This window comes from Colletotrichum higginsianum, chromosome 9 (assembly GCF_001672515.1).
Source record: "Colletotrichum higginsianum IMI 349063 chromosome 9, whole genome shotgun sequence".
In the NCBI taxonomy this organism is placed as follows: domain Eukaryota; kingdom Fungi; phylum Ascomycota; class Sordariomycetes; order Glomerellales; family Glomerellaceae; genus Colletotrichum; species Colletotrichum higginsianum.
In genome coordinates, this window is record NC_030961.1 from 720,219 (window position 1) to 747,202 (window position 26,984).

Genomic DNA, 26,984 nt, shown 5'->3' on the forward strand with positions numbered 1-26,984 from the left:
AACGGCTGGTCTGTTCTCTTTTGCTTTTCACGTCTGCTGGTCCGCTGCTCGTGATCACGGAATCCTCTCGGTGGCTAGCTGGCTGGCTGTTCAAATGGCGCGGCCGGAGAATTACGGCCCGACAATCAACGCGGTAGTCTGGTCCCAGGTTGGACTTTCGGCTCTCTTCTTAGGTCTAAGGGTTTACTGCAAATTCAAGAAGCGTAGTGGTCTTTGGTGGGACGACCATGTGCTCATAGCTTCTTGGGTATGTCTACCCACCTACGGGTTCTCGTTAGATCAACTCGGACTTCAACTGACTGATGAATCTAGGTCACCCTCTTGATCGCGTCGGCACTCACCTCCGTCAACGTATCCCTCGGCTTTGGCAAGCATGTCTACCAGATCAACCCCGTAAACTTTCCTCCGATTGGCCTCAATGGTAACGTCATCAGCACAATATCCATCACCTCAGCAGTGTGGAGCAAGACGTCTTTCGCGATGACGCTTCTCCGGATCGAGGAGAAGGGTTGGACGAGGTATATCATTTGGACAGCCATCATCTCCATGAATATTCTAATGGCTTTGAACGCCATGGCTGCTTGGGTCCAGTGCTCTCCCATCCAGAAATTCTGGCTGCCCCAGACGCCGGGGAAATGTTGGGATCCCAAGGTCGCCGCATATTATGGCGTCTTCGCTGCAGGTCCGTAACCGACCATCTGTTAGCCGAGAGCTTTCTTACTGATCATTGTCGACAGCTTACTCCGCTTTGATGGATATCATGCTGGCGCTGCTGCCCTGGAAGCTGATTTGGGGGCTTCAAATGAAATTACAGGAGAAGATTGGAGTGGGCATTGCCATGAGTATGGGTCTGCTGTAAGTTTGGTTCTCTCTGTACCAAGGTCCTCGTCTAACGCATTGATTTAGTGCTGGAGCAACCGCCATTGTCAAGTGCACAGCTATTCCAACTCTTCTCTCTGGAGATTTTACATGTATGCGGCCAATGTCCCTCCTTTACCTTCTTGTTTGACCTGCTGACGTACCCTTCCAGACGATGGCAGCGACCTCGTCATCTGGGGAACCTGCGAGTCGAGCGTCACCATCATGGCGGCCTCCATCCCTGTTCTCCGCGTTCTCGTTCGAGATGTCGCGAGCACTGCTCGCAAGTACTATGGCTCCTCCGGCACCCACACCAACGGGTCCCGATTCGGCCACGGCGGCAGCGGTATTACTCGAAGTAACACGGTGACAGTAACGACGACATCGTCTCAAAAGGGCTCCATTCGGAGAAAGTGGGACAAGCTGGCCGATGACCGGAGCGACAAGAGCATACTTGAGGTCGAGCCTGAACTGGAATTCGGCAAGATCGTCCGGACGAATGAGATTGTGGTTCAATACGACACGAGAAGTGTGATTGAAGGGCATAATGGGAGCTATGAGATGGGTCGCGTGAACCCAGGGCGTATGGTTTAATGAGGTGAAGATGTTGCAAGACCACGTCTTCCAAGGAGGTTGCAATGAAATAGTTTGAAATTCAGAACTTGAATCTATTGTTGTGTTCTTCTCGACACATCAACGTGACTTCTTAAGTAAACGGGTAAAGCAAAAGCTTCTTGTGGCCAGGTCACCTGCGAAAATCAATCTGCATACTCGGTCCGTGACAAAATCAAAGAGCTAAAGCTATCAGGTCCTCAATCAAATTCAAATTCCAACACCAATAAACCTTCGTGACGAACCTCTCTCCACCACAACTATGGCTGAGCAACAATTTTCTAACAAGACTGGTCTGTTATCATCACTAGCAAAGTTGTTGTTTTGTTGAAATGAGTAAGGGCAGTTGGTCGTAAAAAATCTGTTAATGTTGATATCTCAAATTCTTATCCCTCAGCCAACTTCAGATTAATTGTGTAAGTCAACACGGGTCAGAATGGGATGACAAATTCTCTTGACAGAAAGGAAGAACAGGTTTTTCCACCACCGGCATCAAGCTAATTACGATGAGGCTCAAAGATGTAACAGCGCATAGGGCTGGCTGATAGGATGCTCTGGAGCCCACTCGTCAAGGCATCAGATCTGCCTCATTGACTCATGCAGCCCATATTGAGACAATAAAGTAGTGCAAAAATGAAGCAAAAACCTTATTGGGAAGTGATTCTTAATCTTTAGGTAGACACGACTGAAGAAATGTAACCTTGCTGGCTATCATTGGACTTCAAGCGAGTGGTTACGTGTCTTCATTATCACGCCAGAAGCTTCACGCCTGTGTCCCCAAGGGAGAAGTCATCGCAGCAAGCGTTGTGATCGATCAAGACAGTAGGTCACCCCCAAAGCATCACTTCCCAACGGTCAGTCAGAGGGGTGGTGCACTTTGGGATTTAATCAGGGGACCAGTCGATTGGTCGCTTGAGCTACGACTTGAACCACATACAGATGTGAATCTCATAGGTGTGAAAGTTCTGGATACGTGGTTTCCATGGTTCAGGGACGCTCCTAGACCGGCCGGCCGCCATTGCAGATTGCGAATCGGTGGTAAACCAAACGCGGTTCTTCGCAGCATCCGAGAAACCTAACGATAACATATCATCTTCCGGGCAGCAAATGGTGTTGATCAAAATAGTATTACTCCTATTGCATCCAAAATCATCAAACTGTCGTTACTTCATTATACAAGTCTTGTGTTGCACCACCACTTGGTCTTCTCCACCCCCAGCGATACTGTCCAAGAGAATGGATCAGTCACTGATAAACTCCCTCTTGAACCTCACCCTGGTGAGATTCATTCATAAATCTCTAACTTTGCTGCGTATTACCCAATAGGATGTGACTAAACATCCAAAGGAGAGGTTCTCATTAATTTAGATTCAGCCCGGCCTACTTATCCATCCAAGTTCATTCCTCCGTGTCTCTCTATCGATGGCATAGGTATCAAGAACCACGCCCTAGAGTAAGGTTAATATATAGCGTAAAATACTAGGGCATATAGAGAGCTCTTACACCACGTTCCATCAAATTGGTAGTCAATTTGACCAGCTCTGGTGGGAAGTCTTAAGGTGAAGATGGTCCGCCTGCTGTATGAAGGGTTGCCAGGAGCCCAGCCCCTGCGAGCGTTCACACCCGGTTCCGCTTTTGACGTTGGATACGATGCATTGAAGTGGATCCAAAGATTGTCCCGACTGGCAACCTGGAGTTCAAGGTAGACCATAAATTCAAGTTTTTGTTTGTCGTCGAGATCCTCTGTTACAGTTTCCGTTCTCCAGGCGCGGTAGCGCAGGTGGCGTTTACGAGTCGATCCTTTCCAAGTGACCAAAGGAATTTCCGTGTAAAGCGGGATTTTTTCGTCGCCTTCATAAACATCTTTGTTGATTAGGCTTTCGAGATCTGGAATAGTGACGTCGATAGGCTTAGTCTTGGACTTGCCAAAACAGAGGGAGCCCAAACATGATCGAGATTGTGCTTGCGGCAAAGGCTCGGAGGCTGTCAGGCATGAAGCCAGAGCAAGAAGAAGTGTAATAGCCCAAAGCATTAGGCAGATATTCAATACATAAGAGCGTCTTTAATAAGTAGAGAGGCATACACAAGGCAGAGGTAAACTAATAGAGTAGTGTGAACAGCAGCGTAAAAGTCTTCTTACATGAAGCACAACTACATAGCTATATATCCTATGTATTCTTATTTGAAAGTACTCAACTAAGGCAGGGTACTAATAACAGAATAAGATTAAGGTTCGTAAACAGGTAAAGCCGAGGTACCCGGAATAAGGCACGCGTTGCTACATCTGTTTTCTTTTCCCACTGTATTGGTAGTAGAGAGGATGCGTGTGATTATCATGATTTGGTATGTGCCGGACTTCGCTTCAAACGCGTATAGCGCTTAGCAACCAGCCTGGCAGTACCCGCAAAGATACGCGGTTTGCAAGCCGAATCCTCTGATTGTGGGGTTTGGGTAGGCCTCATGCACACCTAATTTAACAGGATGCGCAGAACGGACACAATTTCTAGCCGTAGACTCCGGCCATTCGTTGCTCAAAGTGCTTCTGATGACATGCGTGTAGCAGGGGCTTACCATTGATTTTAGTGCTTTTACTATGACAATTCATGCAACCTTCATTTCCTAAGAGGGCTGTGCATTTTCTACGGATTGCGTCAGTCTCTGAATAGCAATTGCGTCACAGGAATCGACGGGCGGCAGTTTGTGCACAACCTGCCTCTCTCGGCAAAGATGCGGAATTGAGGATCCCCCGACCGACATTTTTGCGTCAAATAATGTTGTGGCAGCTATGCTCTCCTGGACAGTCGGGTAAAATCCAGCCCGGATAGCTCGGGGTGATTGCAGTGGCACGCTTGAAGGAGTGGATGTGGCGGCGCGCAGTATGATTGACAAAACGTCAAGAAGCCTTGCAAGTAAGACTTTCTCGCTAACTGGCAGCGCAACTCCCTTCGGACTTATCGTTGATCATGACTGATGAGAACGGTGCTCAAGCAAGGACAACACATAGGTCCACTGTACCAGTGCGTTCTCTGATCCCTATGCAGTGGCGAAGCCTTCCTACGCGGGCAAAGAAACATAAAAACAGCTCTACGTAACTTAGCAAAGTCTTTCATTACACCAAGTCCGATATGCTTGTAGGTCTTCTTGGTCGTTATTTTCACTTTGGAGGCCGTGTCTTTCCTGTTCCTAGCATCACGAGTTGTATTCTTTGGAGCAAAACCGAGTGGCAGAAGGAACGACAAGAGAGGCTATGCGAGACGGTGTTCGACCGCTCGTGGAACTGCATTTTGAGGCAATGCATCGACAGCATGCTCACGCCCCAGCTTTCGGTTGAGCAAGGGCCAGAGTTCATCCAGTTTCTGCAATATCTGGAGGCCGCAGTCCGAGAGGGCGCCTCGTCACGCGGTGACAGCAAGGAGCTGGTCAAAAAAATCATCAGATTGACACAAGACGCCGTAGCATCTGACCCAGAGCTAGGGCGGAGGACTGCAAGTGAGGCAACGGTGTCCAATCGCCCAAGCAAGAATTTGCGAGAACCTGTGTCCTTTTCAGTAAGGATTCAAGTCACTTCAGTAGCTACGCGCCTACTCCTTGGGAGTTGACGATGCCAAAAAACGCTGCCTACGTTGGAAGATAAGAGGCAAATCGGGAGAACGATTGAAAGCTGACCTGTATCTGCCGGAAAGATTCTGATAAGCTTGCTGCTTATCTGTGCGGCCGAATTACGTATGCTCAAGTTGCTTATCTCCCTACTCGTCAGCGGGACTGCGGGTTTGGAAGGGTGGATGGATGGATGGGCTTCCATCCTAGTTTATCCCAATTGATTCAACTTCATCCTTGACTCGTCAACACCGGTAACGTTCGCGTCTTTGTTCATTGATTTCCAAAGTCTATTCCGTTCTATTGCAGCTCGTACCCGACAAGGGGTTAGTAGGTTAGCCTCCTCACTGTAGTCAAGGAAACGCACGCAAGTCCCACTCCGCCCTCACGACATGCCCCGGCCGCCGGTGAGACCCGAGGATCGGAAGCGGTCCGCTAAAGCATGTGTTGCCTGCCGAGCGACCAAGAAGCGCTGCGATGCTGCTCAACCGTGCCGAGCATGCGTCAACCGCGGAGTGGGTGCATTGTGTACCTATCCCCAGCAATCTCGAAACCGTCGGGCACACAGGCAGCCTCTTGCTGAGTCCCGACAACTCGATTCCACAAGCCGGGACACCAGAGAACGAAACCGAACCGCTCCACTACTCTACCGACGAGAAGGAACATCCTCTTTAGAGGGAGATGTCACAAGCTCAGCGGGCTCAACCACGGCGGCAACGTCTGGGCCCCGGCCCGTCATGATGTATACCTGCAGCGGAGAAAAAGGTACATCTGACTTGTTGTCACGAAAACACGGCGTTCATTTTGTAGATGTACTGACGCATGAAAACGTATAGTTTACGTCGGAAATGCCTCAGCAATTGCCTTTCTTCAGTACTTACGAGGAAATCTGCCAATCCTCGGCCCAGACTTCACCATAAGCCAGGGATGCCATCTAATGTTTGAGGCGCAGGCTCCAGTCCAGACATGCGGAGAATTTGCGGATGAAATCGACGAAGAGGAGAAAACAGATCTGGTTCAACTTTTTCTGGATGCAGTGAGTATAACACTACCTTCGCCAGAGTATCCGAGACCAGCATGGTTGACAACATTGCCAATGCAGTCCAGTGGGCTTCTGGACCTCTTTGATGAGTCCGAGACAAGTCGTCTTTTGGTAGATATCGGCTCTCTGAGAATTCAGAATGCAAATGAGGACCTACTATGCCTTTTTATGATGATTGCAATCGGCGCCCAGTGTCGAGGCCAGCCCGACGACGCCCGCAAAGCCTTTCGCTACTTTGAGGAAGCTCGCAAACTGTCATTTGTGGGAATGCTGAGCGATCCAACTCTGAACACCGCTCGAGGATTCACCCTCATGGCTTTCTATATGTTTGGCGCATGTCGTCGCAATTCGGCATTCATGTACCTCGGAGTCGCAACGAAAGCGGCTTCGGTCATGGGATTACACATGGCGGGGCAGTTCCAGTCGCTCTCGAGAGCAGAGCGCTCTCTGAGGTATACTTCATGCCGACTCTGCCCTCCTGCATCTTCGAGAGTCAAAACGCCCGTACTAAGAACAGCCACAGGTCTCGTATCGACAAAAGCATCCGCCTCTTCGACGTCGTGTGTAGCTCGATCCTTGGTAGGCCAACTAGCATTGCGCCATGCTGGCCTAAAGAAACCGCGAGAGCCTACACCGAACCACATCGTACTTTGTCCGTCGATAGAGCTTGCACTCTTGCCACAACACTGAACGAAATCGTTGAAATTCTCGCCGAGGATTCTCAACTGGGAGTTGTCCGAGCTGAACGATTCTTGGAGAAGATTAAAGATTGGAGCAAGAACCTCTCGCCGGCATTACGTCAATGCCCACAGAGGGAAGTCTCGAGTTCCGCAAACCCCCAAGATCGGCAAATTGCCATTGGAAATATTCATGTTGCTTGCACGTACTACTTCGGCATCATGCTGACGACGCGCGAATTCCTGATAAAGCACATCATGCCTCAGCTCGACAACGGACCTTCGCTTACGGACATCAGCCAGGAGGACAACGCATCTCCAGAGAACAAGAGGAGAGTTGCTGATTTATCCGATGCTTGCGTGGATGCGGCGGTGTTCATGTCAGAGATGTGCTCTGAAGCACTGGACTCTCGCACCATCATGGGCAATATGTGCATACTGAAGTGAGTGCAATCCACTCGGACACGAGGCATACATATACGCTAAAGCTTATACAGGGCGTGGCTGTTCGCTGCTGGTTTGATTTTAGCCTTCTCCTTGCTTGCTCCCGAGGTGCCCCAGTCTCGTGAGAGAGCATTCTACAACGCTTTGCGAGTCCTCGACTTTCTGGGCCATATGAGTCCGCAAGCAGCACAGTACCACCGTCTGCTTTTGAGCTTCTCACAGGCAATTGATACCTTCAAGACCAATTCGCCAACTAGGCACCATCAACCACGGGCGCCGTATGTTGAGAGATTCCTTTCAGTCCGGTTGGCAGACAGACCTGGCAATACCCGAAGGAGAGTTTCGGCCCAAAAGCCTCATCCCGACGGCCACGTCAGTAGAGTCGGACAATTCGAAACGGACGAGAAACTCGGAGAAAGTATATTTGGCCAGCGATCGGTAGCCAATTCAGATCGAGGCGCAGAAGACGTGATATTTAGCCTTCTCTGGGACGGCGAAGCGACTTTGTTTCCCAGAGACTTTGACTACTAGGATACTCTGCAAGAGCACTCGGAAGTTTGGTGTTTTTCTTGCTTTGGGTCTGCGGATCTGTCGATGCAGAGCAGAAAATTCAACGACTTGTGAGCTTTTGTAAGGGGTGGGATAAATCTAAACCGGCCCCTTACTCGCCGTCGTGCCACCTGTTTTCCAGTAGTCAATGATTGCAGACAGTGTCCGCTTGAAAGACCAGACGAACAGTCGATTCGACAGGTGAGTTATTAGCCGGCGAAAGCTACTTCAATTTCCAACCTCAAGGAACTGTCACCTTTTGTATTGGACCATCTCCGGACCTACATGTCCCGCCGAGCAGAATATGCTGCCACCACGAGACCCCCGTTCATCGTGAAACGAGCGCAGGGATCTGGAACACCAAGATCGTTGTCTTACATTGACGAACACACGTAATCCGAATGTGGCCAACCGCGTGGAAAGCAAAACCCTAATACCGAGCTGTCGTTACCACCCCTGATAACCCCTCCCCCTCCACGTGTTGAGAGAGGCGCAGTCTCAGAAATGAGACGACAAGCAAAATGACAGATCTCCCCGTCGGTCAAGCCGTGGCCCTTTGGACGCCGCTACCACTACCAAGAGGCCGATATCAGATGCTCCCTAGCCGGAGAATTCTCCCTGGTTACGAGTCAGAGAGGCGCCTCCCACATTACGTCCCATGGTCGATACAGTGGTTCGTTCCATGTTGAGGTGGCCCACGACGTGCGAGATCGGTGTGCTTGCCAAGCGCCTTCGGGAGTTTGATCTTCGTATAAAGCCTTTCGCGACCAGCCTCACCAGCTCCGAAAAGTGGTTGACACAGCCAAGCTTTTCAAGTCACATCCACCTCTGACACGATGAAAAATATCTTGTCCTACCTTTTGATGGCGATGATGTAAGTTTTCTCTCTCTCTCTCTCTCTCCCTGTCTTTCCATATCGAGACTGGAATACCACCAAATGGAACAAGTCTCAAGCTAACACCCGACAGGTTCGTGCTGGCGCAGGCTCAGCAAGGCGACATCCAGTGCCGCTGCAGAACACACATCAGAAACTCGGTCGTCCAGACCGGCGGCCCCCAGCTCTGTGGCCAGAAAGGCGGCATCCTCAGCAGCAATAGACAGCTCTGCACCAACCTATCGCAGAACTTTACCGACACGGACTGCCGCGCATTCGGCGACTCCTTTTTCGCAACCTGCGGCACAGCGCGCTCGGCGATCAAGAGGGGCATCTACAAGCGCGAGGTCACGCCGATACAGACGAGGCCGCGAACGGGTTGGCAGTTTGGTCGGGAGCCCTTGGGCATCCAAATCGTGTCCCGGCGTCCGATCCCCGATAGGTTCTCACGGAAGTGAGCCTGGATGTCGGCTGTTCAGTTTTCAATAAGCGTTATTTTCCTCGTACATATATATAGGATGACATTGAACACTCTCGAGTTCGGCTCGCTATCTTTCAAGCTCCTCCTTCAACTTCGTCAGGAATGCATTTGCATCCCACTCAGGATCTTCCAGGATGTGTATTTTCTCGCCATGCATATCGGCCAGCTCAACTAAGCCCATATTTCCAATGTCCATGTTCACGAAACTCGACTTCCACTGCAGACCCGGCTGCCGACCCCATGCGACCCCACGACTCGATACCTCGTTTGTCGGATCCTCCAACAAGCCACCTATGTTCCGACAATCCCCTCCTGGGATCTGGATATCGTTGTCTTTGCACAGTTTACAGAGTTGCCCATTGGCCTTCTCGGAGTTGCACAGTGGATACCAACCCCGGTTAGCGACAATAGTACCGCCATCCACGACGCTCTTCGGTCCGGAAAGAAGTGGAAAGCGCCAGAGCCAGGCTCTTCCTCTGCTTCAAGCTTCTTGTAAAGGTACAAAAGGTCGCTTTCAGCATAGCCATCTTCATCTACTGTGCAGTACACTAGTTCGGGCTTGAAAGACGCATCAAAACCGTCTTAAGTAGTTCAGATGGACGTTATTAAGGCGTCTTCTTCTTCCTTCGTGAGCTTCATAAGCATATGGATTAAGACGATTTCATCCTCGAAGTCGTAAGTTGGTGGAGGCATATTCGGTTTAATGTTTTGTCATTGATATTGACCGCTTGCGACACTATCCTGTAAGACCACGCAGGGATAGATAGAGGAGAAGGGGCTCAAGGAGCCATGACAATGCGTCAACTAGCTTCAACAAGCTGACACGCAGCGAATCGGCGTCTGTCCCATCAACGCGAACCCCGTGATCTGGGAATATTTTCACTGTGAAGCTCGCCAACGGCCAGCCGCTGGGCATCCGTCGAGGCCCGGCCTGACAACATACTTACCGAGAGGCTCCTCGTCGGCGGGGAAACATGAATCGACTGGTGTCTTTGAAACCATTACAGGCTTTCAAAACTGAAATTGCCCGAGCCGCCCGCCCTCAAAGCGGACAATCCTGCAAACCTGATTGGTTCCTTTGACTGCCTGTTGTAGCTTAGACTACCCGTCCAACTCCTGGAGCCCGCCAATCTAGGAACAGGCAGACATCGGTCAACTGGCCAGTACGAGTAACGGCTGATCACTGAGGAGGAACAATCGCCGGACTCTGTTCTGGAGATAAGTAAACTATCGATAAATACACAGTATTGATACGCAAATGAGAACCGGCGACGGAAGGTATTAATTGCGAGATGCGGCAAGGATGCCTCGTTGGTCCGATTAGAGATTCTAGATGAATCTATCTTCGCATTTCAAGGACTAGCAACTTCGACGCGCAGAGCTTCATATCTGTGTCCCGACGCTTTCCTAATGGCCTTGCCCCAGATCACGAGCGGGATGAAGAGGAGTGCAATGCTCGAGCTGATGCATCCGCAGATAACGAAAATGTAAGTCAGGCTCATGGAGTCCAGCCACGGCACGATCCCGAACGGCAGAGCGATCGTCCCAGCGTTTCGAATAAAAGTGATGAAGACAAAGCAGTCCGCGGTAATCTGTCATGATCAGACAGGGCCGAAAAAGAAAGAAGAAAAAAACAACCCAGATACAGAGAGCGGAAATAGACCAGGAACTTACATCCGTATAAGTATCGATAACGACCGTGAAACTTATATCCATGATGGCGCCCATGCTGAAAGCATACATGGCACTTCCGATGCTGGGATAGATCCAATGCATTCCCTGCAGGCCAAGTGTTAGCGTTGAAGCCTGGCAACGACGACATGCAAACTTCTTATCTTACACGGTCCAACGTCACGCCGTAAATCGCCAACCCAGATCCCATGAGGACCGCCGGAAGCACGAGGATGTACAGCCGGAACTCGGGCTCAAAGACGCCGTTGCTTCGCTTCGCCAGCCGGACAGCAACCCAGTCTCCGCAGAAGCCCCCGTAGAGACTGCCGATTGCATTTCCGATAAAGGGGCCCACAAGCATGAGGCCAACACCGGCGGTGCCAAAGCTGTACGGCGGAGCCGAGAAGACTATGGGGTTGACGCTGCTCATGAGCACCAAGAAGAAGATGGCGTTGGCACTCTGCACGGCCGTGAACAGGACATGCAGCAGCATGGACGTCCGGAACGGCGTGACGAAGCCTCGAAACAGCGGCTCTGAAGTCGGGGTGAGAAACTGCATCCGCTGACGGAAGGTTTTCATCTGTGGGGGCTCAAGGGTCGTTGCGGTTGCTCGGTGTCCCAGGCGCACGATGGTGCTGCCGTCAAGCTTGGAGGTGGCGGAAGCCGGGGGTTCTTTCATCCCCTCCACCTCGTGCGGTCCGGCTTGCGATGATTGTCCAACAGACACTGGGACATACTTTGTCTCTTCAAAAAAGAAGAGGAAAACGAATGTTATGACGGTTAGGCAGATGGCAGTGGTGTAGTAGGCCCACCGCCAGCCTTGAGCCTCGGCCTGCACGCCTGATATTGTCGGGATCAAGGTATTCCCGAGCATGACGCTGATGATGTAGATTCCGTTGGCCATTCCTCTCTGGTGTACGAAGAAGACGTCTGCAATCTGTTGATTACGGATGATTAGGACTCCAAATGGTGGCGATCAAGTGACGTTATAAGGGGGATTTTTCCACTTGCCGTCATCTCAGCAACGGTCTCGTTCGCGGAGCCTGCGAGACCGAAGAGCAGATTCGTCACGTACATCTCGCTGACCGTGTTCATCCTGCCGGACCACCAGGCGGTCCCGGCCAGAACCGCCGTCGAGATGACGTACGTGGAGCGCCGTCCGTACTTCTTCGTGAATGGTACGAAGATGAAGCTGCCCACAGCAAGCCCGGCGACATTGCAGGAAATACCAGCGTTGAGCTGCGCATAAGTCATGTTCAGTTCAACGGTCATCTGAGGCCAGAAAATCGTCTGCATGACGAGTCTGATGATTTCCGCGGTGGACGCCTCTGTTAGCAAATGTTTCTTCCCCCTCCGAATCGCCAGAGACTCAGAGTCTTGAACTCACGTGGCAAATATGATGATGGTAAGGATGTACACAAACAAGGCGTTGACTGCCTTGCGTGTGAATGACCAGTTCTGGGTGACAGGGAATTAGTAAACAGAATACTCTTCTCTCCGTCATCTTGGAAGATTCGCTGTCGTGATCTCTCTCTCTCTCTCTCTCTCTCTCTCTCTCTCTCTCTCTCTCTCTCTCTCTCTCTCTCTCTCTCTCTCTCTCTCTCGGGTTATGAGCTTTTCGGACATACCAGCGGATCGTTGGGGTCGGTGGTGGGCTCTGGCACAAGGATGAGGGTCGAAGGACCTGTACAGATCCAATATGTTAGTCGCGCACGGCTCTACAGCCCTCATCATGGTTGGACCAGCTCCAGCGACGACGAAGCTTCACTAACCAGACAACAAGCGAACTGTCCCTGGAGGGAAGTTGTCATCCGTCACAAGTCTTTCGGGATCTGAGGCTGCCATGCTGATCTCGGTGAATTGCTTTAGATGTCTTTGGGGAGTATGGCAGGATGACATTGGGAAAATGATGCAGTTGGGCACATGGAAGAAGAAAGGAATAGAGGTCTTCGAGTTGACGAGTGCCACACCGAGGCATCGAGGTAGCTCTCTAATACTCTCTGTTCAGTACGCAGTACGCCAGTATCCCAGTTCATCACAGCACTGAGGCGTCGACATTGGTTATCTTGCAGGGGCGGTGATAAGGGGTGTGGGCTACTCAGGATACCGCAAGGGTGAAGGTCCCTAGATCAAAGCCGAGTGTGAAATCTGGGGATGCTCTACCAGGCCCCCCTAGAGATAGAGATTGCGGGCAGAGAGGTGATTGGCTGCGCGAAAACCTGCCGTAACGGATCTAGCTCTGCCCGCTACACGTTAGGATCAACCCAATGTGTGTACTATGGTGTTAGGGGTAAGTTTAAGCTCCCTAACAGGTAGTATGGAGCCATGATCCATAGCCTTAGTGACTCTCACTGGCTAGATTTGTGCTGGATGTGCACAAGAATTCCAAAGTACTCCTCGCTGAGGTAATCATGGAAGCATGGCCACATCTACCCAGCAGGGGGGTTTTACTTTTGCCTGACACCAGAGTATGTTTCCACCCCTTGGTTGTCCGCCGAATTTCGTAGCCGTGGGCCATTGCTGCGCTGAAGATTCAAAATATCAAGACCAACAAATCATGCACATGGTCCCCGTTGTGCGGCTGCCTAATGCTGTCTGCAGAGTAGAACATGGCCATTTTTAAGCCCAACCTCCGAGCTTGCTTGTCGATATCGTATATGTCATTTGATGTGTTGTAACAATCTTCCAGTATTCCTTCAAAGATTCGGGCGTTCTCTATGGTCTTTTACGGCTTGCACCTGCATTTGACCAGACGCAGTGCGTTGATACAGGAACCATGGCGTTGGAGAACGGTCACCTCGAGCCATGCAGCCACGCGAGGGTAGAACATCGAGTTCGCTGGAGGATGTCCGAGTACTCTGTGCGGCGCGTGGCATAGGAGAGTGTATCCAGCGTAGCGATAAGCCGGACAACAAGCACACTGGCCGATGGGTCCAATGGATATGGTGGCGGGGATGCAAAGTTTTGTACCATTACATTGTTATCTCTTAGCTTGCTTGTTAGCCTCTCATCTTTCTCTGCGTATTCTTCTTCTTTTCTTCTAATCCCAGAACCCTTTCTCCTATTGGTGATTTCTACTCAAGCCTGGGAACGCTCGTTTAGAGCTTTGCGGCTATCTTCGCTTGAACCGCCTTGACGACGGAATACTCTTCCAGGCCGGCCTCGACCACCTCACGACCGACACTACTCTAATTCAAAAAAGCCTTGAGGAACGGATTGTGGATGCCAGCCTGCCAGCCTGCAGGAGGCTGCGGGACCTAGCCGTACATGTCTGACCTTGGTTCGACATGAATCCCAGGAAAGCCCGCCCAACAGCGAGGTCTAGCTCTGCATCATCGAAGATAATAAGCGGGCTATTTCCGCCGGTTTCCAGGGACGATGTTCTCCAGGTTGGAACTCACCAGTTCTATGGTCTCTCTTCCAGTAGATATGGATCCGGTGAACGCAAGACTTGTGTCAATGTCGCCGCGAAGGGGCTTGCAGATCACGCACCAGTGTAATGGCAAACTCTTGTACGCGCTAGGCCCTTGAGCCTGGTCCCTTTCCGAGCCCGGATATGACCTTCAGAACCGGCTTGCCGGTCTCATGGTATCCTGCGAAGTTGCGATGCATACCTCAATTTGCTTGAATACCACTCAAACTGAGAGTCATTGATTGGCTCTTCGGCCTTCCTTTCCGGGCATAGATCGTGTTGGGATACGCCGGATGGTGGGGCGGGCCATGCATAATCAGGGTGCCCTCGACTGACTTGACTGACGATCAAGCTAGCTCTGAACAGGAGAACTGTTTATGAATGTAAGGGGAACGTCTATCGACCAGGTATGTATGTTTATGTTCTCTCGTGGGGTTTCGCGGGTATTTTGCTGTTCTAGGCAGGTGTATCCTATCCAGCCAACCGATCTCAGTGTTCTTGTTGCCGCCGCGATCTTCCACCGCCATCGGCGAGAGTGTTAACAATAATCAGAGTGTTAAGAGTGCCGGACGAAAGGCGTTGCTCAATGGGCGTACTCAGTCTGGATAGACAGGGCTTTGAATCCTCCGCAGTTCGGTGACGGGTTGAGAAGAAGATACTTTCGGGTCAACGAACCCTCGGTTGTTCGGGGTTGGATGCTCAAATGACAAAAGCCCATGACATATACCCGGGTGCAGTTCGTCGACGACAAGCCCGAGAAACGACGGAACCTGAAGCTCGCTCACCTGACTTCTGTGAGCTCAGTCAGGCAAGTCGGACTATTGAACTTTGGCCCCCGTCGTCGAGACACGCCGCACTAAGAACGATCTTGGATATCAAGTCCCTTCCAGACTACACCGTCCTCCGGGAGAGCCCGGTGAAGCGCCCCCCAGCTCTGTCTGGCCATGAAGCAATTCATCCACTGGGTGAGATATCACTATCAGTTCCTCATGCTGCTTCTTCACTGAATGACTGACCTTTCCCTAAGACTGATGACCAACTGGCCGTCATCGAGAACTCCATGTGCAGCCATGAAGACGACAGCGGTCTACTCTCTAAGCACACAGATTTCCGTGACGGTTCTGTGATTTCTGCGAGAGTTAGGAGACTCATTGTTTCGCAGGTCATTCAGCAGCCACCTACGAGGACGGCTTCTATCACATCTTCACCCTTGATGGCACCTACAAACTGGAAATGAAGCTGACGGGGATGTTGAGCTGGCTGTCTTCATCCCTCAGAGTCAGCTCTACCTTTCGGATCCCAGGTTGCCGCGGGCCTCACCGCTCACAACCATCAACACAATCTTCTCCTTGCGTGCGAATCCTGAAATCGACGGCCCAAACAACTCCATCGTGCAGAACGACGCAGTGGCATCGGAAGCACCGGTGGGGTCGCCAGAGAACCAACCCCCTACGGCAACGCTTTCTACTGCAAGAAGACGACCCTGGAAACGGCCCTGGAAGCCGTGACAGCCTACTCCTCGGCAACGAGTCGCTCATGGGACATCATCAACCACGGGCATCTCAATCCCGCGACAAAGAGGCGCGTCGGGTACAAGATCCTCAACAGCAACAGCCCCGCGCTGCTGGCCAAGCCCGGCAGCGTCGTATACAACCGCTGCTGCGTATGCCAGGAAGAGTCTCTACTGCTAGACAGGTTGTATCTACTACCAGGTACGTTGTGCCCTAAACAGGTTTATGCTTATACAAAGGGTAGTTGCATTACTCTCGGTATACAAAGAAGACAGGCTCGCGTTGAGGCTGAAGATGTTAGCGTGGCGTGATTGATCAAAAGTTTCGGCACCAAACCATACGGTTGACGCCTCGCGATTATAATGTTCTGCTGTATGAGTAGCCATTACAACTATTTATTTATTCAGGAAAGTTACTGTCCTACCGTGGAAACCTTCATATCTCGCTCTTCTCGCTCTTCCAGCCGCTGCTCTCCTTCAACCACGCCTCAAAGTCCTGCAGCCGCGGCTCCTCCTTTCTCAACCCCTGGATATCCGCTCCGTATCCCTCCCCTTTGAAGAAGCCAAACATCTTGCCCATGTCCGCGATGGCCCACAACATGCCCTGGCCCAGGATGGTGTACGTCTGCGGCATGTCGCTGCCGACGACCCTCTTGAAGACCTCCCTGGCCTTGGCGTAGGTGATGTCCTCGCCGGCAAGCGACACGGCCCTGCGGTCCCATCCCTCCGGGTCGGCGATCGCCTTGGCCGCGAAGAGCCCAATGTCCCGCACCGAGACGAGCTGCAGGCTCCGGTCGGCCGGCAGGGTGGACCACATGGCCGCGAACACCTTGCCGAACATGCCCGGGTTGGTGTTGTCCAGGAAGGCCGTCGGGCGGAGGATCGTCCAGCGCAGCGTCCGCCCGTCCTTCGCCAGCTGGTCGGCGCGGTCGCGGAGGTGGACCTCGACGGCGTGCTTCTGCAGGAAGTGCGGCACGTCGGTGGGGTTCTCCCAGGACTTGTCCTCGCCGCCGCGGTCGACCGAGGTGAAGACGACCTGGGCGGCGCCCGCGTCGATGGCGGCGTCGACCCAGGCCTTCCCGACGACGTCCTCGTTGCCGATGGTCGTCACGATGAAGGCCGTGTCTATGCTCGGGTGGGCCTGGAAGACCTGGGCCTGGGAGTCCTTGAGGTCGCCCTGCACTGGGGTGACTGTGACGCCCTTGGCCTTTGCGGCATCGATGAGGGACTGGACCTTGGCCGAGTCCGGGTTCCGCGTGAGGGCGAGAATCTCGAGGGGCGGGGAGCTGGCGGGGAGCTCGAGGAGGGCGTCGACGACGGCGGCGCCTTGTTTCCCAGTCGCGCCGAGGACGAGAACTTTCCTTGTGGACGCCATGATTATGTTTGAACGAGTCAGTTTTCGATGGAGCTTGTGTAAAGGAGTTCAGAAGCGTCGTCTCAACAATGGATGTTATTGTGATTAAACAAAAAGAAGCATCGAGCAAAGGTGTCTGTGAAGGGGCCTGGAGGTAGGGATGAGCTCCAAGCGCACAACGTCTGAGGTGGATGTCGTCATGACCTTGCGCGCCGCCGCTCGAGCACTTCCCCAACCGCGGTCCGCATGTCCGAGCTAGCTACGTGGCGGCGAGGTGCAGATCTGTGCCTTTCTTCAATTTGCTACGGGCAAGGTGTTGTTAGGTGGATTAGGCACCGCACTTGATGATACAGAGAACTTGTTGAAGTCTCCAAACCAGAGAGAGGTGTCTAGGGTATTTTCCCAAGTAGATTCACGTTCCAAGGGGTCTGAACTCCCATGGGCTGTCAAGATGCCATCAGGAACTCTGAAAAGCCTCTCATGGGCGCAAAGCTGGGCAAACTTTCCGTGTCACACATGGCCAGCCATTGGGGTTCCATTGCTCATCATGATTCATGGTAGGTAAATCATTCGAACGCGGCCGTGAATTTGACTGCAATAAGCTCAGTAATCATGCAACGACGTGCATGCCCTATGACATTTGTAGGCACATGCCAAGGAGTCGTCGCATGCTTTATCCAACCAGACTCCATCCAGGCCGTTGATGCCGCTTCCCACTGTAAAAAACATCTCAAGAACTAATGCCTGAATCGTTCGATGTCGCAAATGTTGTCGAAAAACTCAGTCATTCTTACACAGAGATCCGTTTCCAAACAAGTGCATCATCCCAACCTTTGGCCGGGCTTTCATGACTCTCTCTCTCAGTGTGCCGCATGCCGAATCTGGAATTGCGCCGGGACCGGTCCGTCCGGAGCCATCGGAGATCCCCAACACCCACCCATAAGAAAAATAGTCCGTACGGCAAGCCACATGGGTGGTGGGTCGTATTTCGATCGCCATCTCGCCCTCGCGGCACTCTTACCATGGATCTGGATTGTAACAGCTCGCGGCAGTCGGAAACGACAGAGGTCGCGTGCCGGTGGCATCGGGCCATGACACGCCAGCGAGACGGACAGGCTTCTGAAAACATTGGACGTCTTTTTAAAGAAACCGACGGCGCTGCACGAGGACCTGGCAAGAGCTTAAGAAGCTAGCTGTCCGCCTGTGCACCGGTTCCTGACTTCCAGAGGTGCATAAGAAGGCTTGTGATTGCAACTCAACCCAGAAACTGTAGCAAATCCGGGTCAATATTCGAGCATACGCAGTGGCAGCGGAGGTCCCCCCCCCCCCCCAACTTGACCTCATCGAGCATCGAGAAGTGTTCAACCCCCCGCAGCCACCATGTTTGGGCGCATCCTCCTCACGGTTGACGGCCTCTTGCTGCTCTTCGGCGCCTTCATGGCGGACTGGAACGAGACGCACATTCACAATCCGCGCTGGCCTCCGCACGCCAAGTGAGTCTCTCACCCTCTTTTCTTCTTGCCACAACATTACTGGCGGGGAAGTCGTGATGTCAGCATGTGTGCGCCGAGAGGCCATCATGCACCCGTCTGTGATTCTCAACACACTCACTCAATCACACACACACACACACACCACACACCTGCTAAACCAAGCCCCCAGATTTCACAATGCACAGACAATGACGCTGTCCTCCATCCTGGGCGCCGCGACGCTCTACTTCACGTGGCGGGCCAACGCGTCGGCTGTGATGGCGAGGGAGTCGTTCCGCATCGCGGGCTTCCTTGGGTCCATCTACTGGGCGGCCGGGTGGGCGTCGCTGCTGTTCCCCGGCACCGAAGGGCTGGATCCCGAGTTCGGCGGGCCGGGGTTCCCGCAGAAGTATCCCTTCACGGCGGCCATTGGGCTCGCCGTGACGGGGGTGTATCTCGAGGGGGGGTTTTGAAAACGTGCGTGTATCTCGAGGGGGGGTTTTGAAAACGTGCGTGGAGAGGTTGTGGTGAATAACACCAAGATCACAGTCGCGGGGAGAGGAGGGGGGAGAACGCGGAAGAAAGACGAGGGGCAGGAGGCATTCAAGCTTTTGGACACAAGGGGGGGCAAGGGGTTCATCTTTGGGTCTCATCATCTTCGCAACTCTTCATCATCTGGGGACTGGAGCTCTCGCCTGCTGAGATTGCGGACGACGCGGACTCTGGGCTGAGTTCTCGGAGCGAGCGTCCAAGTAGGTCACACCGGGGATGACGAATGCATTCCCAGCGAAAATAAGCCGTGCCTCAATGATTCTCTTGTACTCTTTCAGGCTCGTCGTCCCCCCAGTCCCGTCTCGGAAACTCAAAAGTGAATTTTCCGCCATCGCGGCGACGACGACGCCCGTTCTCCCTTCAATTTAGCGCCGGGAAGTGGGCGCGCGCGCGCAACCGGCACGGCGGCGCATGACCGAGAAGGGGGGTAACGGACTGCGGCGGAGGATGGGGGTTTCTTTTTCCATAGACTCGATGAATATACCCCGGGCGGTGCGTCCGAATTGGCATACCTCGGAGGCAGAGCGAGCGGGACGATGGAGACGGAACAGGGCAACGGGCGAGAGCAAAGGGGGAGACGAGGATTTTGTGGTGTGGGAAACGTGTTTGTTCATAGCATCTCTCAATCTCACTCAACCAGCGCCGTTTCACGAGGTTTGGGCCATGTGGGCTTCTGTCACGGACAACCACCGCTCTGGCGGTTCCGCGAGTGAGTCTCCTCCAGGTTCCGGTCCACCTTCGAGGGGGGTGGGAGGGTCTTGGAGGGGGCCCAGAATGACGTGGGCTAAGATTCCTCGGGGAACAGGGGTTGTGAATGTTGGCTTTGGTCTCCGAATCGGCATGGGACAGGCTGCGCTTGTTTGTTTTCGCTTGGGCACACAGCTCGGGTTCGCCCCATGGCCCGGGGGATCGGCACATAGACTCAAAAGCCACACAGCCAACAAGAGAAAAGGTTGTTGTTAGCTTGGTTTGGCCTCGTTGGATAGTGTTCTTTCTTCTCGAGTCGTCTTGACCGCCGCGAGACGGGACTGGACTGGACTGGACTGGGGAGAGAGAGATGCACACAAAGCAGTTGTTCTTAGGGCATCGACAAACAGGATTGGTCATAAGCAGGACTCGGCAGCGGCTATCCGGTTAGCCCGGGACGACGATGATGACGATCGTTGCTGGATGCAAACAGTGCACGTTGCAGCCAAGTCTGTCAAGACTTTTTTTCTCTCTCTCTGGGGGGGGAGGGGATTAGCTTCCCAAGATACAGATGAATCCCAAGCCTTGGGAACAAGTATCCGTTTCGTCTCGGCATGAGCTCGCGTGATGGGTTGCCGGAAGAGCTGGGCTGTTTCTTCTTCTTTTGGTCCATCGACTGACTGATGAGTGATGACGGCGGGGACGAACGCAAGCAGGCTTTCGGGATGTGGAGAAGGAGGAATGCCCTCGACCCCGTCCGCGTGCTTTGGAGATTCATGGATGATGGCACTGGCGCGAAAGACACCTGCATCAACCCAGTTAGACTGCCGGTTTGCATCTTGCAAGTGCCCATTCTTTCCCCGGTCTCGGCTTCAGTGAGCCCGTCATGAGGACGCTGCGTTGGATGGATCCTCTCTCACAACGTCGGTACATACATGCCCGGCGCCTAGCAGGCCCGGCTGTGCGCCCAGAAATGGAATGGAACATGAGCATTGGAACATGAGGAATGCGACGTGGACGCGGCTGAAGATACATGGAACGCCCAGCCTCCTGACCGTCGGATGTATGTTTCTCTCCCCAAGCCCCTGACCAACGAGCCGTTGCGTTGCAGGGCGCTTGGGATTCGGGGAAATAAACGAACCAGGCCGGCCTGAGCCACATACACACGCAGTCAGTCACTAACTCTACTCTCTTCTTAGTTGTGTCAACTCAGCACAGCCCAGCCCATGGTCCGTCGAAAACAAAACCACCCCCCCCCCATGCAGATGACGGTCTCCACCGGAGCTTACGACGACTGCACATCAAAGCAAGGATGACACAGTACCCAGCAACCGGTCCAGCCCAGCCGGCTCAGTGCAACCAGTCACCAGTACCTGTACAGGCTGCAGAGAGTCTACATCGTACATACTAAGAGACGCAGAGGGGGAGAGAGACACACACACACACACACATTACGGTAGCGCACAGAGATCGAGTTTCCACTCCTCAAACGGACTGAGCTGGGATGAACCGGGGGTCATGGATCATGGAACAGAGCATCAGACCGAGGCCGCCTTGCCGCCCCTCCCTCCTCCAATCATTTGGGATGACGGCGAATGTCTCTTTTTTTTGCCATCCATCGAGTTCTGACTGCGTAATGCTGATACCAAACAATACATTGGGATGTGCCCAGATCATCCAAGGCTGGGCCACATCCCGAGTTCCCTGGAATCCCGGAGGCCGGAGGTGAAGGAGGAGGAGCAGGATGTGGACAATGAGGAGATGCCCCTTATTTCTCCATCATCGGCCGTCTTGACTCTTACTGCATGAGGGTCTGAGAGGTGCCATCGAAAGACAGCTAGCTCGTGCCCGTTTCCCCTGCTTTTACAACATATGTTTGGGCCCATTTTCTCCTTTTCTCTTGTTTTCTTCCTCCTCGCTGACATTTTTTTTTTGACTCTTTGACCTCTTTGTACCTGATCGTCCCTTTGCCATCCCATTTTCCCATTAGCCTTCCCTCTCCTAGTTCCCACAAGGAGAAAAGAAAAGAACCTTTTTGAGATCAACGGCCACCCGTCTCCAACTCACTACCACCAAGCTCACCCTTTCTTCCCCCCTACGTAACCCATCCCAGCCTGTCCCGTGTAGGAACCTCTTGGCAGCAAAAACAAGCAGTCGAGTTTCATTCTGCACGTTGGCTGCCGGCTTGGCAAGGTGCACCAGCCACACGGCCACACACGATCAACTGCCTCTTTGGGAGCAACTCTCGAACTGTCCATCACAACTACAAGACGGGACGGGTTGTAAGAGAGAGTAGCCCACGCCACCAGACGACGTTTTGTTTACACTGGTGGAAAAGCAAAGAAGAGGGAAGGAAAACAAAACACAAACACACCAAACCCGAAGAGCGCGCCACGCGTTACGGTCGAGCTTCCAGCGCCTCGACGCAACACCCCAACATCGTGGCGAACCAACATCGTCAACTCATACCGAAAATCATCGTCACATTTGACGACGACGACGACCACCACCAAAACTGCGATAGAAGCGGCGCTTTCGCCTCCTCTTCGAGACGCTCATCGCGCAGAATGTCCAAGGAACTCCCGCGCCACGTGAGACGGTCATCATCGCCGGCATCCTACACCAGCGGCACCAGCAGCAGCCCCCGGAATCCCTTGGACCAGTGCGAGATGAACTTCCGGACGCTGCTCGGCTTCGTCTCGACCCGCGTCCTGCGCGGCGGCCCGCGCCTCGTCATCCAGCTCATCCTCGCCGCCTTCGCGCTCCTCATCCTCGGCAGGTTCTTGGCCTCGCCGACGTCGTCGGATACCCTCTTCAGCTCCGGCTCGCGATGGAGCTGGTCGCCCTTTGGCGGTAGCGTCGACGACACGACGAGCGCCGTTGGCACCGGCAAACCCGGCGGCGTGAGGGTCGTCGCTTTCGGATCGCCCGACATCGCGACGCCTTCGACAGGCAAGGGAACGGATGGCAAGGGCTGGACCGAGATGCTCTGCGAAGAGGTGCGTCTCATAGACAGACAGACTCCCCCATGTTCCTACGTTCCGTCCATCTTCTTGGACCAACTAACATCTTCCAACACAGCTGCGATGCTCATCTCACCACTCCTTCATCCCCTCCATCAGCCTCCCCGCTCAGGCCATGACCTCCAACGAGCACTACCGGCACACCATCGCCAAGGTCACCGCCGATAATGAGCAGTCCAAGGCGCCGGGCTACAACTACGACTTCCTCCTCGAGCAGTTCCCCCTCTCCGACACCATCGCCGACCTCAAGGCCCAGGTCGACGGCTTCCTCGCCCAGCCCCAGCCCCGCGACCTGCCCCGCGAGACCGTCTGGGTCTTCACCTTCGGCACCTGGGACGTCTGGGCCCTCGCCTCGCTGCCGCGCGAGCTGGGCCAGGACCTCGTCGACGCCGCCGTCGCCGCCCTGTTCGCCCAGATCGAGCGCGTCTACCAGGCTTCCCTCGACGCCGAGTCCGCCGCCTTCTCCGACTTCTGGGCCTACCAGGACGCCTCGCTCATCGAGAAGCTCAACGCCGTGGAGGACGAGGGCAGGGGCGAGGTGGACCCGCGCGAGGTCGAGAACTTCCGCCTAATCGTGCCCGAGCTGCTCGACGTCTCCTTGACGCCCGGATGGCACGCCCGCCGCCCCGCGCCGCCGAGCCCGCACACCAAGGCCGAGCAGATGACCAACGCGGCGCACCTCACGGCGAGATGGAACTCCGAGGTCAAGGGCCGCATGGACATGTGGATGAGGACGGCGGATCCGCGGGCGGAGGACGGCGAGGAGAAGGGCAAGTTCGGCTACGTCTCCTCGGGTGAGAACACCAACGCCGCCGCCGGCTCGCGCCTCCTTCGCGCCCGCGACGAGCGGGGTCTCAAACCCCCCGCCGAGGGCGAGGCGCTGCGCGTGCCGTTCCCGCGCCGCGTCGGCGCGCAGGTCGACGGCGCGACCTTCGTCCGCGAGGCCATCGTCGAGCGGCAGCTGCGCGACCACGGGCTGACGGACCACACGGGCCGCGGCAACCGGACCGACGGCGGCGGCGGCGGCGAGGAGGAGCAGCAGGGCGGGAGCATCTTCTTCGCCGAGACGTGGACCCCGTGCATCTGGGCCAGGACGTCCGAGACGCCCGACGTCGACGGCGCGTACGCCGCGTGCGACAGCCCCGGCGACTACCTCTTCCACTCGCCCTTCACGCTGGGCGAGCGCGCGGTCCGCGAGACGGCGAGGATCGCGGCCGCCGAGACCCGGAGCAGGCTGGCGTTTGTGGATTCTTCTTCGGCAGACGAGGCCGAGGCCGAGGCGCAGGAGGCGGCGGCGGAGAAGACAAAGAGACGCGAGCGCCGCGGCGAGACGAGGGGGTTCCAGCGCGTCATGCGCCCGAACCGCGCGATGAGGCTCGTCGACGCCGCGTGCCCGACCCTGGACGTCTGCTGAGGGTATCGCAAGATCAGGCATTGGGGAAATCGGGTGGTTTTTCTTTTATTTTCTTTGTTTCTCTTCTTTCTTCCAAACATTTTCCTTCTCATGGCATCGGCATTGGCATCGGCGTTGGCGGTGGGTTTTGGAACATGAGGGGCATAGCATAGCACGCCATTGACGCTCCCGACACGAAGGGGACGCGCAGCACTTGGGAGTTTGGCATCGAACGGATACCAGGGGAACGGATTCACGAACCCCCCAGAACAGTCATAGCATATGAATAGCTCATTGACTACACACGAGATGTCTGTATATGGGTTCTGTGACGTGAAGTTGGCCATGGAAGGACGGTGTCCCAGTGTCCCCCCGGTGGTCCACTCCGGTGCCCCGGGCCCGATGCCGTTCCTGGGTGGATGCCAGTCCGGGACCGCAAATGGTAACGTCGATGGCTCCATCGGATACCTGACGTCGCGTCCAAGGAAGCCCGGCATCGTTTACGTCTTCTCTAGCCGAAACGGTCATGGTGTCTGGATCTTTCCCCCCGTAGCCCTAATGTTGCATCTCTAAGTGTACTTATCGGCGAGTTTGGACGGCATACGTCGTCTTGATCACACAGCGTTACTTGCACCAAGGCCTTGCAATCATGCTTTCGAATCTCTGTTGCTTACTACATGTGTCTTGTTCCTTCATTGGCGGGTTGATTCCTCCACGACCACGTTGGTGCTTCCCTGGCCGTGGTGTCCTTCCAGCCTTGATTCTCGACCGTATAATGCTTTGAGCTTACTCTTGGATGTCATCACAACCGATTCAATAAGTGCAGCCTGTCATCGGGAGAACCGCTTGGTTTCATTCCTATCAAAGCTCATGCGTATGGCAGAGAAAGGCATTCAACACACCGTTTGAGGCAGGACGTCATCAATGACATGTTTGATGACCGCCTCGACATTGATACAACCTCCGATGACCATCACCAATCAATGACAGGCCGTCGACGGCTTGCCGAGTAGTGTTATGAATACAGCCAAGCCCATTTTGGTCACTTGGTTCCTGGGCTATCTCAGAATGGGCTTCCGCCAAGCCAGTTCCAAGCAAGACCACAGCAGCGTGTCGCTTAAATAGGCAAAGGCATGACGGTTGCCGGCATGCCCTCTTCGCCCGACCTGTGCCCACCGGTGCCCGCCGAGCAATCCTTATGGATTATGCCTGGGGTTGATCTGGGGCATGCTTTGGTAGTGATGCCTTGTGAAGAACCGTCCCGCTCCAATGCAGCAGAAACGTATGATGAGCCATAGGATGTTTACTTTTTAATGGTTTTTTATAGCCCTCACCCCCCCCCGTCCAAACGGTCCTTTGGCATCCGTAGCCGGACATCTAGACATCTACAGCCCATTTCCTGAGACCTAACTACCACAAAGCACTTGGCCGGAATAAACCACCAAAATGCCTGTCACCGAGCTCTCCCAGCACCCCATCGTCAACTTGGGCCCGCTGACGTCCGTCTTCACGGCGCCCGCGTCCTGCACCACCCGGCCCCCAGTCCTCTACCTCGCCATCAAAGACGGCTACCCGGACCGCGCGTCGCCCTTCTTCCCGAAGGAATGCGACCCCTACGAGCCGCTCGGCGACTGCTTCCCGTCCGGCGCCGCCCTTGACGACGCCTACGAATCCGCCTCCTCGCTCGGGTTCCCCGGCGCCGGGACCATCAACTACTTCTCCCCGGCGAGCGCCTGCCCGGACTCGTACACCACGGCCGGCGTCGCCGCCAAGAACGACCGCGGCGAGATCACCAGCTCCGCCGGCGTCTTCGAACCGCCCGTCGTCGACATCCCCGCCGGCTCCGGTTCCGAGGGCTCGCCTCTGGAAGGCATTATCGGGGGCAACCCCATTTTCAACGTCCTTGCCGAGGCGCTTGAGGACGGCGAGACTGCCGTCATCTGCTGTCCCGAGTAAGTTTCCTTTCTTCTAACATTTTGGTTCGGCTCTTGTCAGCCACCAAGCGAGCGAGTGGATGTCGCTGACCAGCGTCTCGCCTACAGGGACTACACAGTTGGCGTCGCTGGCGGCTGCTTCTCCGAGGTGCCGGCCTCGGTCTACGGCGAGACGACAGCCTGCCGCGTCGCCGCCAACTCCGAGGACAACTGGATCTGGGCCAACGCCACCATCACGTACAACGACACCGTCGTCACCGGGTCCATCATATCGTACACGGCGACCAGCAACGTCCTGAGCACCACGACGGCGACGGTGCCGCCGCTCTCCGCCGACGAAAACATCTTCCAGCCCGTTGCCTCCCGGCCGGCCGTCACCTTGATCTTCAACGCCGCCGAGGCGACCGCCACAGGAGACGACGCCAGCGGCAGCGGCAGCGGCACGGCCGCGCCGACGGAGACTGGGACGAGCTCGGCTTCCGGGTGGAGGCTGGGCACTTCTGGTGGCGGTGTCGGTGTTTTGGCGACGGCGTGGGCGGTTGCGGCCGTTGCCGGGGTTGCGCTTGCGGCGCCCTTCTGAGATGTCGATGCGTCTCTCGTGAAGGAGGCGGGCGAGGTGGTGGTATTTGAAGAACGCTATTCGGCAAAGCCAGGGAACATGAACTCATGACTCGAATAAAGGCACAAAGATGATGAACAGTTACACGTGGTTGAAGCAATGAGAGGTAATCGCGTTCACCGATGCCGGGGAATTTCCATCATGGTTTTATTTCTTCTTCCTGCCAGTTCTGATTCTACTCGGCGTCGATTAGCTCACGTTGACACAAAACGATGTCTTCGAC

General features: G+C 54.5%; 11 protein-coding genes across 11 annotated transcripts; 6 read left to right on the plus strand and 5 right to left on the minus strand.

The window, feature by feature from the left end:
* Positions 1-94: 94 nt before the first annotated feature.
* On the plus strand, positions 95-1,452 carry CH63R_12464 (Integral membrane family protein; the record flags this gene model as incomplete). The annotated part of the gene is made up of 5 exons (XM_018307438.1): positions 95-247; positions 313-682; positions 738-855; positions 907-971; positions 1,031-1,452. 5 exons carry the CDS (start codon positions 95-97, stop codon positions 1,450-1,452), a joined length of 1,128 nt encoding a protein of 375 aa, XP_018151855.1.
* Positions 1,453-2,904: 1,452 nt separating this feature from the next.
* CH63R_12465 (Histidine permease) lies at positions 2,905-3,502 on the minus strand (the record flags this gene model as incomplete). Its single annotated transcript, XM_018307439.1, has 2 exons — positions 2,905-2,918; positions 2,974-3,502. 2 exons carry the CDS (start codon positions 3,500-3,502, stop codon positions 2,905-2,907), a joined length of 543 nt encoding a protein of 180 aa, XP_018151856.1.
* A 1,957-nt stretch (positions 3,503-5,459) lies between these two features.
* CH63R_12466 (Fungal specific transcription factor domain-containing protein) lies at positions 5,460-7,761 on the plus strand (the record flags this gene model as incomplete). The annotated part of the gene is made up of 4 exons (XM_018307440.1): positions 5,460-5,832; positions 5,904-6,561; positions 6,633-7,229; positions 7,284-7,761. 4 exons carry the CDS (start codon positions 5,460-5,462, stop codon positions 7,759-7,761), a joined length of 2,106 nt encoding a protein of 701 aa, XP_018151857.1.
* An 854-nt stretch (positions 7,762-8,615) lies between these two features.
* CH63R_12467 (uncharacterized protein) lies at positions 8,616-9,111 on the plus strand (the record flags this gene model as incomplete). Its single annotated transcript, XM_018307441.1, has 2 exons — positions 8,616-8,653; positions 8,748-9,111. The coding sequence occupies 2 exons, from the start codon at positions 8,616-8,618 to the stop codon at positions 9,109-9,111; spliced, it is 402 nt and encodes a 133-aa protein (XP_018151858.1).
* A 1,375-nt stretch (positions 9,112-10,486) lies between these two features.
* On the minus strand, positions 10,487-11,709 carry CH63R_12468 (Major facilitator superfamily transporter; the record flags this gene model as incomplete). The annotated part of the gene is made up of 3 exons (XM_018307442.1): positions 10,487-10,726; positions 10,809-10,913; positions 10,975-11,709. The coding sequence occupies 3 exons, from the start codon at positions 11,707-11,709 to the stop codon at positions 10,487-10,489; spliced, it is 1,080 nt and encodes a 359-aa protein (XP_018151859.1).
* A 50-nt stretch (positions 11,710-11,759) lies between these two features.
* Positions 11,760-12,101, minus strand: CH63R_12469 (Major facilitator superfamily transporter; the record flags this gene model as incomplete). Its single annotated transcript, XM_018307443.1, has 1 exon — positions 11,760-12,101. One exon carries the CDS (start codon positions 12,099-12,101, stop codon positions 11,760-11,762), a length of 342 nt encoding a protein of 113 aa, XP_018151860.1.
* A 311-nt stretch (positions 12,102-12,412) lies between these two features.
* On the minus strand, positions 12,413-12,704 carry CH63R_12470 (Major facilitator superfamily transporter; the record flags this gene model as incomplete). Its single annotated transcript, XM_018307444.1, has 2 exons — positions 12,413-12,489; positions 12,578-12,704. The coding sequence occupies 2 exons, from the start codon at positions 12,702-12,704 to the stop codon at positions 12,413-12,415; spliced, it is 204 nt and encodes a 67-aa protein (XP_018151861.1).
* Positions 12,705-16,163: 3,459 nt separating this feature from the next.
* Positions 16,164-17,102, minus strand: CH63R_12471 (NmrA-like family protein; the record flags this gene model as incomplete). The annotated part of the gene is made up of 1 exon (XM_018307445.1): positions 16,164-17,102. One exon carries the CDS (start codon positions 17,100-17,102, stop codon positions 16,164-16,166), a length of 939 nt encoding a protein of 312 aa, XP_018151862.1.
* A 1,359-nt stretch (positions 17,103-18,461) lies between these two features.
* On the plus strand, positions 18,462-19,026 carry CH63R_12472 (uncharacterized protein; the record flags this gene model as incomplete). Its single annotated transcript, XM_018307446.1, has 2 exons — positions 18,462-18,574; positions 18,744-19,026. The coding sequence occupies 2 exons, from the start codon at positions 18,462-18,464 to the stop codon at positions 19,024-19,026; spliced, it is 396 nt and encodes a 131-aa protein (XP_018151863.1).
* Positions 19,027-22,359: 3,333 nt separating this feature from the next.
* CH63R_12473 (uncharacterized protein) lies at positions 22,360-24,229 on the plus strand (the record flags this gene model as incomplete). Its single annotated transcript, XM_018307447.1, has 2 exons — positions 22,360-22,791; positions 22,874-24,229. The coding sequence occupies 2 exons, from the start codon at positions 22,360-22,362 to the stop codon at positions 24,227-24,229; spliced, it is 1,788 nt and encodes a 595-aa protein (XP_018151864.1).
* A 1,425-nt stretch (positions 24,230-25,654) lies between these two features.
* On the plus strand, positions 25,655-26,722 carry CH63R_12474 (LPXTG-domain-containing protein; the record flags this gene model as incomplete). The annotated part of the gene is made up of 2 exons (XM_018307448.1): positions 25,655-26,160; positions 26,251-26,722. 2 exons carry the CDS (start codon positions 25,655-25,657, stop codon positions 26,720-26,722), a joined length of 978 nt encoding a protein of 325 aa, XP_018151865.1.
* Between the last annotated feature and the right edge of the window lie 262 nt (positions 26,723-26,984).